At 40.7% G+C, this 15,029-nt stretch overlaps 1 protein-coding gene across 1 annotated transcript in view; it reads left to right on the forward strand.

Annotated features, from left to right (window-relative positions):
- The window catches only part of rmp24 (ribonuclease MRP subunit p24), a 30,834-nt gene extending 18,350 nt beyond the window's left edge, over window positions 1–12,484 (forward strand). The window contains exons 4-5 of the mRNA XM_033636579.2: window positions 10,707–10,900; window positions 11,275–12,484. Coding sequence (XP_033492470.1) covers window positions 10,707–10,900; window positions 11,275–11,449 — 369 coding nt within the window. The 3' untranslated portion in view covers window positions 11,450–12,484. The remainder of the gene's footprint in view (window positions 1–10,706; window positions 10,901–11,274) is intronic.
- The last annotated feature ends 2,545 nt before the right edge of the window (window positions 12,485–15,029 follow it).

Consider the following 15,029-nt stretch of genomic DNA (forward strand, 5'->3'; position numbering starts at 1 on the left):
CACTTGCTGAATGTGCAGTCACGATGCTGTTAAACAAGTGTTGTTTTGCCACACTTGTTTTACTCTGAAAACAACACTTGCTTTCAGAATAACAGATGAACCAGGCTTGAAAAAACAAAGTGACAGAACATAAGTGGTTGAAAAATCGTTCCCTTTTCCCAGAAGGGCCATTTCTTCCTGACTTGAGTCCAGTATTTCTTTGTAATTTATGTCACCACTTCTTCTTGACCTCACTGGCCACCTCTCATCCTCTCATCCCCTATTCTTCTTTTTTTCTTTGCACTCTCCAATCCCTCCCCTTCTTTTTCTCATGCATTTTACCTCAATCCATCCATTTTTACTGGAGTAATGTCGTTGGAGAATGTGCCTCCTAAAGAGATGACAGGAAACAGGAGACAGAGATGTCTGGCTGGTTATTTGCCTCTGTTTGCTCTCAGGGAACCAGAAAGGCTCCACAGAGGGTTTTGACACCTTGAGGTTGGGCAGCGAGTGACAGGATGACAAAAGGGAGACGTGTCTTGGAAGAGAAAGGCCAGTGGTTGTCGCCTTGAGCTTTTTAGATACAAACACAAGAGACTTGCTCGGAAGTGGAAACACTCACTCATATCTCACGTGTGTCCGGAATTAACAAAGTGTGTACTGAAGTATTTTAAGCAAGTTAACACACCAGTAATAGGAGCCCTGGTCAATGCTGGGTTCGTGACTGACATCCGCTGGAAACCTTGAAGAGCCTATAAACACAAGAAAACATGCAGAGTATAAGACACACTTATTCAGAATCAATGCATATTGGTTTGTTTAGCACACACACACACTATAACCCCTGGGCTGGGATCAGCTTCTGCTCTCCTCTGTCATCACGTTTGTTGCCCAGCTCACAAGCAGGATAAACCCCATAAAGAGAACTTGATGCTACTCCATTACAGCATGTCATCTGTCAATTAGCTTCTGTTCTGCTCCTCATTTCATTTCCTCGCCACTATTAAAAGCCTACTCTGGAACTTGGCAATCCCCACTATGGGCTCAACTGTAAGTTGGCACATGTGTCAAGGTTTGGAAGCCGCCACTGTTCAGTTTTTGGATCCTTACTCACTAGCATTTATACCGCGCCTGTAACCGATTCTGACAGCACGTATGCACATTGATGCCATTCATAGCGTATCTCTTATAAAGTCACATTTTATAATGGACGCAGAGCTGCTCCAAATCCAGATCTGTCTCTAGGCTGTTTTTAATGCCTCTACACTGGCCTTTTCAGGTTGTCCGTCTGTCTGTCCCATTCTTGGGAACATGATAAGAACACCTTACGGGAATCTTCTTGGATTTGGCGCAGACGTACACCTGGACTCAATAGATTTTGATGGTTAGAACTCATATGCTTATTATGAAAAATTTCAGACAAATATCTAACAGGATCAAATATGAAGTGATGTCATTTTATACCCAAAAGGTCCACTTCACTGTGACATATTAATGTTCTGCAAAAACACATTTCTGGCCATTATTGAACACTATATCTCAGGAACAGAAGGGGGGACATTTGGTCTGATACTGAATTTGTGACACTAATCTGTGTCCACCTTGAAACTGTGCCGATTGTATAGATCTTCTATGCTGCCGGGTTGAAGATCTACAGTATGTGAAGCATCCATGTCTCACAATTACCTTCCGTATTTGAAGCATTGTCTGCTGTCAAGACTACATATGAGTCTGGACAAACATGAGTGTAAAGTGCAACGTGACTGGTTGACAGAGCCACACAATCACATGGCTGTAATTCTAGTTTATTCCTAAACCCCCCCAAACTCTACTTGTGTTCAGAGCAGCTGCACCCTGAAGCACAGCTGGTCCATGCGGGGACTAGATGCATAAAACTGTGTGTAGATTTACAACTCAAACTGTGTGTATGCACGAATAGAGCTACACGTATGCATTATTTATTATTATTTGCAGATTTATGAAGCCACACGTACCCCTGGTTCTGTTTTATGAATCTCAGCCATTGTAGAACCGGGCACATATGCACATGCCTAAGTTCTACTCCCACGATGTAACAATAAATTTATGTCTCTCTCATTAAATTTCATGTCCACTTTATCATATCACTCGTAGCTATGTCTAAAAAAATGTTGTGTATGCCTGGTCTAAAGTATTCATGAGGTGCACACTGTCTCACCTCACGTTCTTCTTCCATGAATACCAGCTTTATGTATGAGAAATGGCATACACGTTGTTTTTGTGCATATCCATCCTTAATGCATCCGCCCCCTGAGGTGTCGTTTAATTTAACCTTTGTGTTAGTCTGTTGTACCGAGTGACATTGGCAAAGACTCTTTGGTGTCTCTGCTTTAAATGCAAATAAAATGTGACGATGTCGTCAGTGGAGACATTTATGTTTGCATTTTCAAATGTCGTAAATACACTAGGCCTTTAAGCAGGGGTGCGTTTCTAAATTTAATCCAAACCATGACAGCATGCCCTGGAGAATGCTTCCACAGATAATATCTGAAAAATTGGAAGAAGCATTTGTTCTCACAGTTTATCTCTGGATATTTATTATAGTATATCTGAAAGAACCTTATCAAGTGACAGTTTTTCCACGGTGAGATATCGCTGATTCATTTGGCTCCAGATGTTCCTTCAGCACTCACCAACTTGTAAAATACTGCAACAGAGGACCCAAAGCATCATGAGTAACATTTTATATGAGCTTGCTAACTGGATAAATCATCATTTAAAATGTTTATACCTTTCCTCCAACCCGTTGCTCTGGTTTGTTTTGAGGCAAACCTGCTGGTGTGATTCAGGATTAAATGTGACCTTTATTGGCACCAACAGACAAAAAGAAAGAAAAGAACAGATATGACATGTTTTTCTTTTTTTAAATGGCAGTGTGTAGCAGCTCTGCATTCAGATCGGGTGTCTCTGTGTATTTACCGGGCAGCCTGCCTCCAGACAGTGTGACTAAGTGGCTGCCTGCAGCATCACGGCCTGCCGCGTATTGATCCCCCAACTGCTCTTCTGCTTTCAGCTTTATTGTGTTGTATTGATGTGTTCTCAAATGACTTTCACACACAGTGCGCGCAGATATTTGTGCTTTTGAGTACACGCACACAAGGACATTTTGAAAACTCAGTCACGCAATCAACATTCAACACTTTTTTCAGGCTTATATTCAGTGCGGAGGCACTTATAAGCACTTAATTCTGTCACTCACTCTGTTTGGCTGCTCATCTTTCCCCCCTGGGTGGTGTCGAACTGCCTAGGTCAAATTAACCAACACAAGCTGACCTCCAGTAGCAGAAAGAGAAAGGCAGGAAGGGAGGTATTTCTGGAGCAGGGGCTATTATTAGAAGCAAGGGTCCATCTGTAGAATTGATTTATGTGGCTCTGTTTGTGTTTGTGTGTCGCTGTTTCACATGCAATTTACCTTCTAATACTCAGGACCAATGTAACACATATGAGATGTATAAGCATGCGTGTACATGTTTGGGTGTGACATGAAAGACCCAGCAGGTCGCAGACAGTGGAAGCATGACTCCTTAGAAGTGTTAAAGTCATGACCCTTCTCCTCTCATTTGCCACAGTATTAGGTTACCCATGGTCAACCGGGCACAGCTTCAGCTGCATGACACAAAGCTGCAAAATCTCATGGAGAGTTGTTGCGTTTAGAGTTATCCTTCACTCTTTTGCTTATTTAATCATCAGACTTTTTTCTCTGAACATTCATGTAAACTTAAAAGGATACATGTCTTCAAAAAGCTCGTAGACTTAAGTTCCAGTGTGTAGGATTTAGAGCCGAAATGGAATATAATATGAATAACTATGTTTTCATGTGTGTGTAATCATCTGAAACTAAGAATCCTTTTGGTTTTGTTAACTTAAGATTAAACATTAATATCTATATTTGGAGTGGGCCCTTTTCCACAGGGTCTGTCATATTGTTTTTACAGTAGTTGTGTCAGCCACCATAGTTTTCCTACATGCTTTAACTTTCACTTGATTGTAGTTTGCAACCTCACCGCTAGATGCCACTAAATCGTACACACAAGACCTTAAAAGCATATGTGGTAATTTGTGCCTGCCTTTAAAGGAACACTTCACCCCAAAATGAAAAAGACCTTCCTTTTACCTGTAGTGCTATTTATCAGTCTAGATTGTTGCGGAGTGTTGGAAATATTGGCCATGGCATCTCTCTAATACAGTGGAATTAGATGGCACTCAGCTTGTGGTGCTCAAAGCCCCAGAAAACACATTTGAAAAACTCAACAGCAGTGTCTCTTTCCAGAAATCATGACCCTGTTCCTCCAGATAATCCACAGACCTTGTCAGGAATTTCATGTCTGAATTTTTTTTTTTTCCTACCTAACAACACCCACCAACCGTATCACCACGCAGAAGGAAGCAAGCATCTACTACTAGCTCACCTAACTGTACGGTCAAACCAGAAGCCTCCAAAGAGGCAAAGTCTCTCGCAGATGCCCAAGAAGCATGGCTGTCAAAAATATTTGTGGCAGTTTTGGTCACTCTAGTCACTGATCACGTGAATCATTCGAACATTCATTCGTGCTTGTCAATTTAAAGGAGCAGCAAAGCGGACTACTGGCTTGAAAGCAGCGTAGTTGCTGCTTGCCGTTGTCCAGTCAAAAAGAAGAACACCTAAAAAGGTCATAATTAAACAATAAAGCCTGCAATTCTCTCCTCTATTACTAACATTACACACTTTAAAACTCACCAGACCAACCAACTACCTCCATGACGTGGTCCCAAACCTCATTCTTTTTATTTTGGTCTCTGTAACTGAACAGCAACACATTATAAAGAACTAAGTGGGCGCGAACACAAGTAATCAACTTCTTGATATCCATTGTCGGAACAAGTGTACTGTAGGAACCAAAGTTACATGGCTTGCTCTCTGGGACCTGCTTCATCGAAGCACGTCGGCATTCCGATTGGTTGCCGCCGAGCTGCGTCAGAGCTCATTACCATAAAGTTAAACTAGTTTTAACTCCCCTCCGGACCAGCTCCGGTCACTTTGGTCGCCCAAGTCACCCAAGTCACCGGGCTCTCATTGAAAATTAATGATTTCCGCCGTTTTGGAAGCTCTGGTTGCTGTTGGTTTGAACGTACAGTAACACCAGTGAGCTAGCTAACATTACAGCTCAGCTGAGGAAGAATGCTGTTACTGTTGACATATCGCACTGTCGCAAGCATGAGCCTCTCCTCCATCAGTAGATGCACGTTTCCCTCAGCGTGGCATTATGGCTGTTGGGTGTAGTTTGGTCGAAAAAAAATAGTTTCTACATTAAAACTGCTCACAACAAGGTCCATGGATTATCTTTAGTAACCACATAATGATTTCTGAAAAGAGACATTGCTGTTGGGTTTTTCAAATGTTTTAGTTTTTGTTTGTTTATTTTTTTTGGCATTTTGAGCACCACAAGCTGATTGCCATCAGTTTCAACATATTAGAGAGAAGGCAGACATCTGTACGGACAATATTTCCAACACTCGGCAACTCACACCAAAACTATCTAAATGATAAATAGCACTACAGGTAAGAGGAAAAATATGTGTTTTTGATTTTGGGGTGAACTGTCCCTTCAAACTGCCTTCACCGCACAGACACCATGAGAATTAGCAGATTGGTTTATTCTGTCTTCATAATGGCATAAAGGAAGCTTAAGCTGTTTAAGTGGGCTGTAAGAGAGCTAGGTCTTTTTATGATTTAAGGGATGAATAGTGCGTCATGCTGATTTTCCATGCACCGTGCATGATTTTCCAGAGCTAAACAGCTGTGATGCATGGGATAAAGGTTGAGTATATTTGTAACTATGGCTGTCCATTCGTGTTAAATACAAACACAAGCATGCATAGGGTGTCAGACAGCAACCAAAAGACTCCTCTTTTAGTTTGGACAAATGGTCAAGGCTGAACCAGTCAGTGTGAAATATACATCTTATACAATAAGCACCATTGGCAGTATTGTGATTTACTTTGTTTCTTGTCTGGAGAATTTCATTGTAATAGTGTAATCACAAGTCATGCTGTCTTCCTCTGACCATATGGTGTACCTAGATTTTCATTAACAGAAATTTAACTTTCTACAAAAAACAACTGTCCTTAATATTCCCCACAACTGTGTATAGGTTTATCCTCTTCATAACCTGAATCTCCAACATGTCGCTTGTGCCATATGCTCGACTGGCCACTGTTTAGGTCTGTCTGCTCCCAGGATCAACAGATAAGAAATCAAATCCATGTGTGGCGCGGGCTCACGTGTGTCCCTCCAAGTGCATACACTACATGTTTAAGGATTAGTTTAAATTAGATGGGTACACGTGATGGGTGGGTTTTCATTTAAGGTTATCATGACTTCTTGTTGCTATACAGAAGCCGTGACGTCACTGTTGTCGTGGAGTGGACAGTGTCACTTTCTTGACTCCTTCATACTGTCAAGTTTGATGAGTCTTTGCAGTGTGATTTTTCATGCACGTGCACACACACACACCTTTTCCGGGAAAGGTTTCTTTTCTTAGAGCCTGTCATCTCAGTGCCTCAGTGCGAGCCAGCTGATGATGGAGGGGCCACTAGTAGTAACTAGAGGACAACAGGATAAACAGAAGCAGGTCATTCGAATTGTAAACATCCATCTGCAACCAACTGTCTGTGTTTGATCCACTTCACTTTGAGCCACACGCTTCTGTTTTTTGTAAGGTGTGTTGCAATCATTAGATAGTCACTGAGTGCAAACCAGTAAAATCTAGGCTGTCACCCAAGTGTCCACAGCCCAGATCACTTACAGTACATGTTACGATTGCGGGCATAGCAGCATTTACAACTGGGGAACAAATAGTTTTTGTTTGAGTATTCGCTTCCAGTTTCCTGTTAAGATTTGATGAGATGAAACTTAATGATCAACAGGAGGAAATTGGGTAATTGCAGCAGGAAATAACAGGCGGTATTGATGGCACGGTTCTAATAATAATAAAGCAAATAAAGGGTGAAGTATAATAAGACTGCTCATCACAACACTTTAAAAATATATTCAGATGGATAGATAAATGGAAACAGGAATGAGGTGGAAATTGGAGGGATGCATGTGCAGCGTGCAAAATGTAAAATGCACTTAATGAAATGTGTGCATCACTGGCTCGCTGCATCATTAAATGTAAGTGTGTCTTATCTGTTTATGTTATCAGGTGGAGACTAAACAAATGAATGAGGTATAGATGTCTGATTTGAAATTGTTTACTTAAACACAGCTTTTCAGCCCAGGCATTTTTTTATTTTTACCATAGCCACAGCTGTGCAACTACTGTATATAACATGACTTGCATGTAACTGTCTTTGCCAAAAGTTGTTAGCAAGAGGCAGGCGTCAGTTTCTCTCAAATCTTAAAGTATAAGTAGTGCATTTCGCCTGTTACCTACAAATATTATGTTCTGCATCTGTTTCTGCATTTGGCATACCGTTGTTTAAAATTCCTTTTGGGGAATTTAGTTTCCCTTAATCTCAGTGCAGCATGGAAATGATCTTGCAGTTCATGTCAAAGTCAAATTGCAAGATTTTTGAAAACTCTTTAAGTTGGTGCATGCACACACTCAATTTGAGATTTTCTTAATATAAGGAAAAGCTTATTTTTCTCTTCCCCCGTTGTTTCTGACTCTCAAAAGACATTCTGATTATTATTGAAGTATGTAGTCTGGATAGGGGGATCAATCCTGCATGACTGAGTCTTTGATACTCTCAAGTAACTCATTTGGTATTCATTCATTCATTCATTTTCCGTATCGCTTATCCCTTTAAGGATCACGGGACGGCTGGAGCCTATCCCAGCTGACATTGGACGTAAGGCGGGGTACACCCTGGACAGGTCACCAGACTATCACAGGGCTGACACATAGAGACAGACAACCATTCACTCACATTCACACCTACGGGCAATTTAGAGTCACCAATTTACCTGCATGACTTTGGACTGTGGGAGGAAGCCGGAGTACCTGGAGAAAACCCACACTTACACGGGGAGAACATGCAAACTCTGCACAGAACAATTTGGAAAAATTAGAAATTCAAAATAAGACTTAAGGACACTATGGACCGTTTCATTGCTATTCTGTTGCTAGGGCAACAACTTTGCAACAATGTTAAAACGTATTAAAAGACAAAAAGAAAAGCCTGCAGAAAATGTGCTCCTGTATGATAAGTCTGAACGGCTTTATGATCTCCTGTCAAATTTACCCTTAGTGGATTGAGGGCTTTATCAGCTTTGAGCTATTACAACTTTTTTATTACAATGATTGTAATCACAATTGGTTTGAGCTTTGCTAAGTTTAGAAGAGTGCTCATTTTTTCGAGTTCAGGAGAGATAATGAGTTTGACGAAAAGGCTTCTGCTATTAACATGTTCTCTTTCAATGTGAAGCTTCAGCTGCAGAAATAGAGGTCATCCCTTTTGGATTTTTTTTTTTACCATTTACATGATCACAATAAGTCAGAAACCACACAGGAAACTAAAAAATATCTTACATATTATCTAAATCTTATCCATAGATGCTTTGATGTTTAGACTGTGGATCACCTTGCTGTGTTAACTTGGAAATTATGGAGAAGATAGTCAGCTGCATATTTACAGTGTGAAGAAAAAACTTTAAAAAAAAAAAAGTGAAAATGATGACCTCAGCTGTTTACATAGTATTTTTCATTCAATTGTTGCATGTGTGCTGCACCATAAATAATATCTTTTATCCATTTTGATTTTTTTCCCATTGATTTTAACAAGCAGTTCACACATAGGAACAATTAATCATGTCTTTTTGCACACACAAACAATATCATGAGATATTCTGTGGAAACAGTGTTCTGGATTCTAACAGTGTCTTTCATTAATACCTTCCTGTGTTTGGAGATGCATAGATGAAAGTCTGACTCTTAATCCCATGAGATAACCTTGTGTGAAAGCAAAGATGTTTCTAGATGGGTCCAGTTTGGGTCTAAGTGTCCCCACTGACGAAGCAGCAGCAGAGTGCTGGCTGTCCCACAGAGTAGTTGACCCTTTTGACAGGGCATTGGTCCATCCTCCTTTGAGCCACACCCCTGTGCAAAGATGGGTGGGTCAGTTGCGGGGCTTGCTCTGTATAAAGCTGCAGGCTCATGTAGTAAACACTCCGCACACGGTCACGTAGAAAGAAAGAGGAACTGTGTACTCTCAGTGCATCGAAACCCAACGCTCTCCAACAGACACCTGTCAGAATCTGAAATGGCTACCTTCGTGTCGGTGAGTTTTCCATCTCCAGCATTCAGGACTGTCAACAGCTCGGCTCAGACTTGCTGACGTCTGCAGGGGTGGTCTGTTTGGACCAGTTTTAACCTTGTGCAACTCTTGATGGCTTAATGGGATTTAAGTTACTGACGGCTGGGAGGAATGTGAAAGAAAGGTCCTCAGTCGAAACTAAATAGCACTTTTCTGCAGAGAGGAAAGTTTCTCTTGTTCAAGACTTTTATGATCTATTAGATTTGGTTTAATCTTCTGTAGCTCATCACTAAGATGATGTCTTTATCTCCAAACTGTTATTGCCTCTTGATTTTAAAGTGGTTAGCTATGAATACTGGGCAGAAGAGAATCAGCCAAACCATAGCTGCTGGGTTTTTCTTATCTGTTTGGGAATGTACCTTCATGTCCGTCACTAACCTCGTGACAGAATGTACCTCAGTTTGTCCCAGTTACATTCTGGACACATGCATTGTACCTTTTTATTGGGGCACATGACAGTAATAGTCAGGAGTCTGGGATGCCAATTGTTGTCATGAATCATGAGAATCTCATGAACCAGCAGCTGGGGCTTGTAACTCTCATATGTGCGTGCATTCTTGGCCCAACATAGGGTCTTGTGTAATCCATGTCAGATTGCTTAGAATTTATCATGTAAGGCGCAGTACAGTGTAAACTCCACTGACATGCCAAGGTAATTGTTAGAAAAAGGTCATTGAGGTGAAATGGAAAAGTTGGCTGATGTCTCTTGTAGCGTCCATTCCATGAATGGGTGAGACTGCATGGCAACAGCCCCACCTTGCCCGCTCGTAGGCCATGCCAATATTTCCCATCCTGCTTTAACTAATCCAGTTATTTACATATCTGCACAAACATTGGAGGGTAAGATTATTTTGGGGATGTTTGACAGGGCAAATGAGAAGAGCCTCAGCTGATGAGGGAATCATCTCCTGTCATGAATTGCTTCCTGGACTCCAGTTATGAACCAATCCTCAGCTGTGAGATGGTAGTAGATGTGTCTGTGAGGCTTCAGGCTGGCCGGTGTCAACCAGGGCATATGAGCACCTCTCATTACAGCCCTGTTGCCTGCCACAACAGCGGCTAGTCCTGCTCCCTGTGTCCTCTGAAGCATCCTGTCACTGCAATCGATGTCGAGACAAAGTTACAACAAACTCCCGTGTGTCCCAGAGAAAAACAGACAGCTGTGGCTATACTGGGTTTGATGAAAAATAACAAATGAAATGACAAAGCAAACCTTCCCTTATTTAGATTTAGATCAGTTGGTCGATAGACTGGTATTACAGAACAGTAGTTTCGAGGACCTTTTAGAAAACTTGCCTTCACCTCACAACCTCGTTATGTATGAGAGAAATATACATAGATGCAGGCCATGCAATATTAATACATATGCTCCTTTCCTCTCCATTTCCCAGATGGCCACCTGCCACACTTGCAACAGGACATCCAGACACAAAGGAATGAACAGGGAGTTTATAGCTACCCTCGCCAAGACCCACAGCACACCAGGGAGCGCCGGCAAACACAAGACCCCACAGTCAACCCACAGAGCCAACATGACAACTCCCAAGACTCCCAGCAAAGACAAGACACCTGCTCATACACCTAGGTAAGTTATTTTGAGCAGGCTGATATAAATATCCTCCGAGCTGAGGGGAGACAAACCAGGTGAAACAAAGGTTTTTCAGGCATTGGTCAGTTTCTACAACCTTCCTCGACTAAACTCAGTAGGTGTCACAGACATCCGAGAGGTTGATGTCAGGCATGTTTGCATTCGAATGATTCTGTTTCATTTAGAGAACTCGAGCTAGCTTAACGAGTGGTACGTGCTGGTATCCATGCTTGCCAGATCATATACTTGTTGACGGCATACTTTTTACATTTCCTGCCGACCGACAAAATCTCAAGTTACTGTGTCTTTACTTATAATCCCTCTGACCTTCTGCGTCTCTTCCTCCTCCCTTCCCAACTCTCTCTCCTCAGGTCCTCCACCTCTTCTAACACCCCAGGGTCAGGCTCATCTTCCTCCAAGTCTTCCTCCAAGTCTTCCTCCAAGCCTAAAAATTGGGTCGTGCAGCGCCTCAGCAAGATACTCATGCGAGAGGACAACCCGGGCAGCAAGAAGGGGGGCTTGAAAGATTTTCTCTCCTCACTATGAATATCTCTCTTGTCTTTATATAAAAAACAAGGTGTTAGAGCCATGTTTGTAACCTGCTCACAACAAAGGCTGAGTGATTGGTTTCCGAGCCGGTGTGGGAAAGGTTACAGTTTGCCCACCAACACAGCTATTGCCGGGCTGTTTGGAATGGCACTCCTGGTATCCTGAATGTAACAACTGGGAGTGCTGGGCTGGCTATTTCAACTATTAATCAGGGTTACTGCATCTTCCGCTGAGCCGGTTGGAGGAGAATGCTTCTTTGTCTAATTTAGCACATGCAGTGTGTCGTCTCCTGAACTGAGCTGATGGTGTTTTAAGTGGAGCGTTTATTTAGTTTGAGTTAAAGGGCTGAAAATATCGCAGGAACACCCACTGTGTTCCAAGGTGGCGCTTGTGGCATGACGAGCTGGTTTACATGCCAATATCCGTATCCATTTTTTTTTTTTTTTTTTAAGTTACAAGTACACCTTTATATGATATGTTTATGTGAAACTATTTCATATTATTTGATATCAAAACTTTTGTATTTTAATTTATTTATTTCTTGGCCCTCTCCAGTGGAGAGATGTGTTTTTGTAAATTCATTCGGTTTAGCTAAACATCACCAGATAGACAAACGTGCTTTATGTATGTTGCATTTTTGTATGTGCATGCTAATGATTTTGAAGCTGTGCATTGTCATCAGATATTTGTAATTAACATCTAAAGTGGGACTCATCAGTTGCTGTTTACATTGAATAGGCACATTTGCCTAAAACCTGTACAGATAGACTTATTGAAAATCAATATTGCCAAGACTTTACATTCTCTTTTAGTATGTTCTTTGGCTGTGTGCTTTTGAAAGGTTCCTCTTTTCATCTTTTTGTTAAGAGCAGGAATTTGAATATATCTGCTGTGTTTTGTACTGCCTGATTACCTACCTGTTTTCCCATTAGCTGTTCCATGTACAGTTTGTGCTTAGATCCTAAAATACCTCACATTTGTATTCCACCTACACCGTGTTTCTCAGAAATAAAAATCTTTCCAGTCTGAGAACCTGAGCTGTTTCTTACTCACTGTGAAATGAGTGCTTGAAAATGTCTTTTGCTGCAACTTTAGTCTTGCAGATTTTATGCTCATGTCTCAGCAAATACAGATGTAGATTGTGTCATTCATCCAGCTGCATTTACTGAGGATGTTTAAGGAGTCTTTACACCTTTGACAGACCTGTATACACCCCAAAGAAAACTGCTGTGCCAAAGATGTAACATTAAACAATATATACGTAGTAAGATAAAACAGAACAAATTATTGTGCATGTAAAACTAAACAAGGTACAAATTAAAAATGACAAAGTATGAATGCAGAGGTGGAAGAAATCATCATATTCTAGGTAAAAGGTTGATTAAAAGCTTCATTGCTGCAGTACAGAAATTTTCTGTTACAAGTCCTGTATACAAAATGTTACTTAAAGGGACAGATCACCCCAGAATCACAAATACATTCCTCTTACCTGTAGTGTTATTTATCAGTCTAGATCGTTTTGGTGTGAGTTGCCGAGTGTTCGAGACCTCCGCCTTATCTCAAATATAATGGAACTAGATGGCACTCAGCTTGTGGTGCTTAAAGCGCCAAAAAGTACATTTTAAAAACTCAACAGCAATGTCTCTTTCCAGAAATCATGACTTGGTTACTCAAGATAATCCACAGACCTTGTTGTGAGCAGTTTCATGTAGGAGCTATTTTCTTTCTACCAAACTATGTCTGCCAACTGCATCACCATGCAGAGGAAAGCATTCATTCATGAGAGGCTGTCTGTGAGAACGCAAGATGTAAATATTAATAGTATCTTCCTCAGCTGAGCTGTAACATTAGCTAGCTCAGTGGTGCTAGGTGAGCAAGGAGTAGATGCACGCTTCCATCTGCATGGTGATACAGTTGGCAGGTGTTGTTCAGTAGAAAGAAATAGTTCCTCTGAAACTGATCACAACAAGGTCTGTGGATTATCTTGAGTAACCAGCTCATAATTTCTGGAAAGACACATTGCTGTTGAGTTTGTCAAGTGTATTTTTTGGCGCTTTGAGCACCACAAGCTGAGTGCCATCTAGTTCCATTATACTGAAGAGAAAGCAGACATCCCATGACTGTTATCTCCAACACTCAGCAACTCACGGCAAAACAATCTAGACCGATTAAAAACAACAAATAAAACAACATTACAGGTGAAAGGAAAAATATGTATTTCTGTTTTGGGGTGAACTGCCACTTTAAGTAAAAGTACAGAAGCATTAGTTTGAAAATACTAAAAAGAAGTGCAGAATGACATATTTCATAATAATGTATATTATGCTGCTGAATAATTATTTATGTATTAGTATATACATTACTTTAACATTGCATCTGGTGAAGGCAGATCTTACTTTTTTTCTATATATACATCCAGGTAGATTGTGAATTTCACGTCTTATTTTTACCCATAACAGTCCATCATAATCTATTTATTGATTATTGTTTGTAATATTGATCTTAATCTACAAACAAACTATTAACTTAAGTTATAAAATAAAAGCAGTGGAGCAAACTGTAAAATATTTGCCTCAAAACTTAAGTTGAGTGGAAGTATCAAGTGGCAAAAAAGAAAAGCCTCAATTACAAATACGTTGAGATAAGAGATCACATAAAGCTTTATTAATCCTGCAACAGAGAAATTGATCTGTCAAAGCTGCATAAGATTCAAAAGCAAAGGAAAAAGAGCAAAGTATTTGAATGATAGAAACAGGACAAAAATACAAATGAAGTAAAACAAAAGGTATGCACACTAGTTATACCTTCTTTGGTGTGGCAGTTGCTCAGTCCATAAGGACTTGGGTTAGATTAGTTCAAATCCCCATCTGGACCAAACATGGAGCGTGGACTGGTAGCTGGAGAGGTGCCAGTTCTCCTCCTGCGCACTACCAAGGTGCCCCTGAGCAAGGCATTGAACCCCCAACTGCTTGGGGTGCCTGTCCAAGGCCCTCGCTCTGACATCTCTTCATTTGATGCATGTATAGGTCCTGTTTGTGCATGTGTGTATTTAGAGCCTTTGTGTATACGACAACAGAGTGAAGAAAATAAATTTCCCCTTGTGGATTTATTCTTCATCTTCACTCACGCTGATACTGTATGGCCATGATGGATAATTGCACAGGACAATTGTAATGCACACATGCACTAGAAAATATAAAAATCTATAAATATAATTGCACCGTAAAAAGTAAATGTCATTGCACACAAAGGAAATTGCACATTATAGATGTGTGATACAGTCATACATACACACAGAATTAGATTAAATTGTACTTCAGCTGAGTAAATATATACTTATATACATTATACATTATACTTAAATATATACTATTTTCCAACACTGCATGGATGAAAGCAGGCTATACAGTGTAAAAAAAACTGAACAAAATGTGCAATTTAGTGTTAAAGTAATTATATGGTTACAGGAAATAAGGATGTGTTTTGTCATAGTTGTTTATAGTTTGTCATACGTGTGTTACCGTTTGTGTCCTGCAGGTGTCGCTGGACTTTAACTAACCAACCAGGCTGCACAGGA

Source organism: Epinephelus lanceolatus, chromosome 16 (assembly GCF_041903045.1).
Source record: "Epinephelus lanceolatus isolate andai-2023 chromosome 16, ASM4190304v1, whole genome shotgun sequence".
Classification (NCBI taxonomy): Eukaryota; Metazoa; Chordata; class Actinopteri; order Perciformes; family Serranidae; genus Epinephelus; species Epinephelus lanceolatus.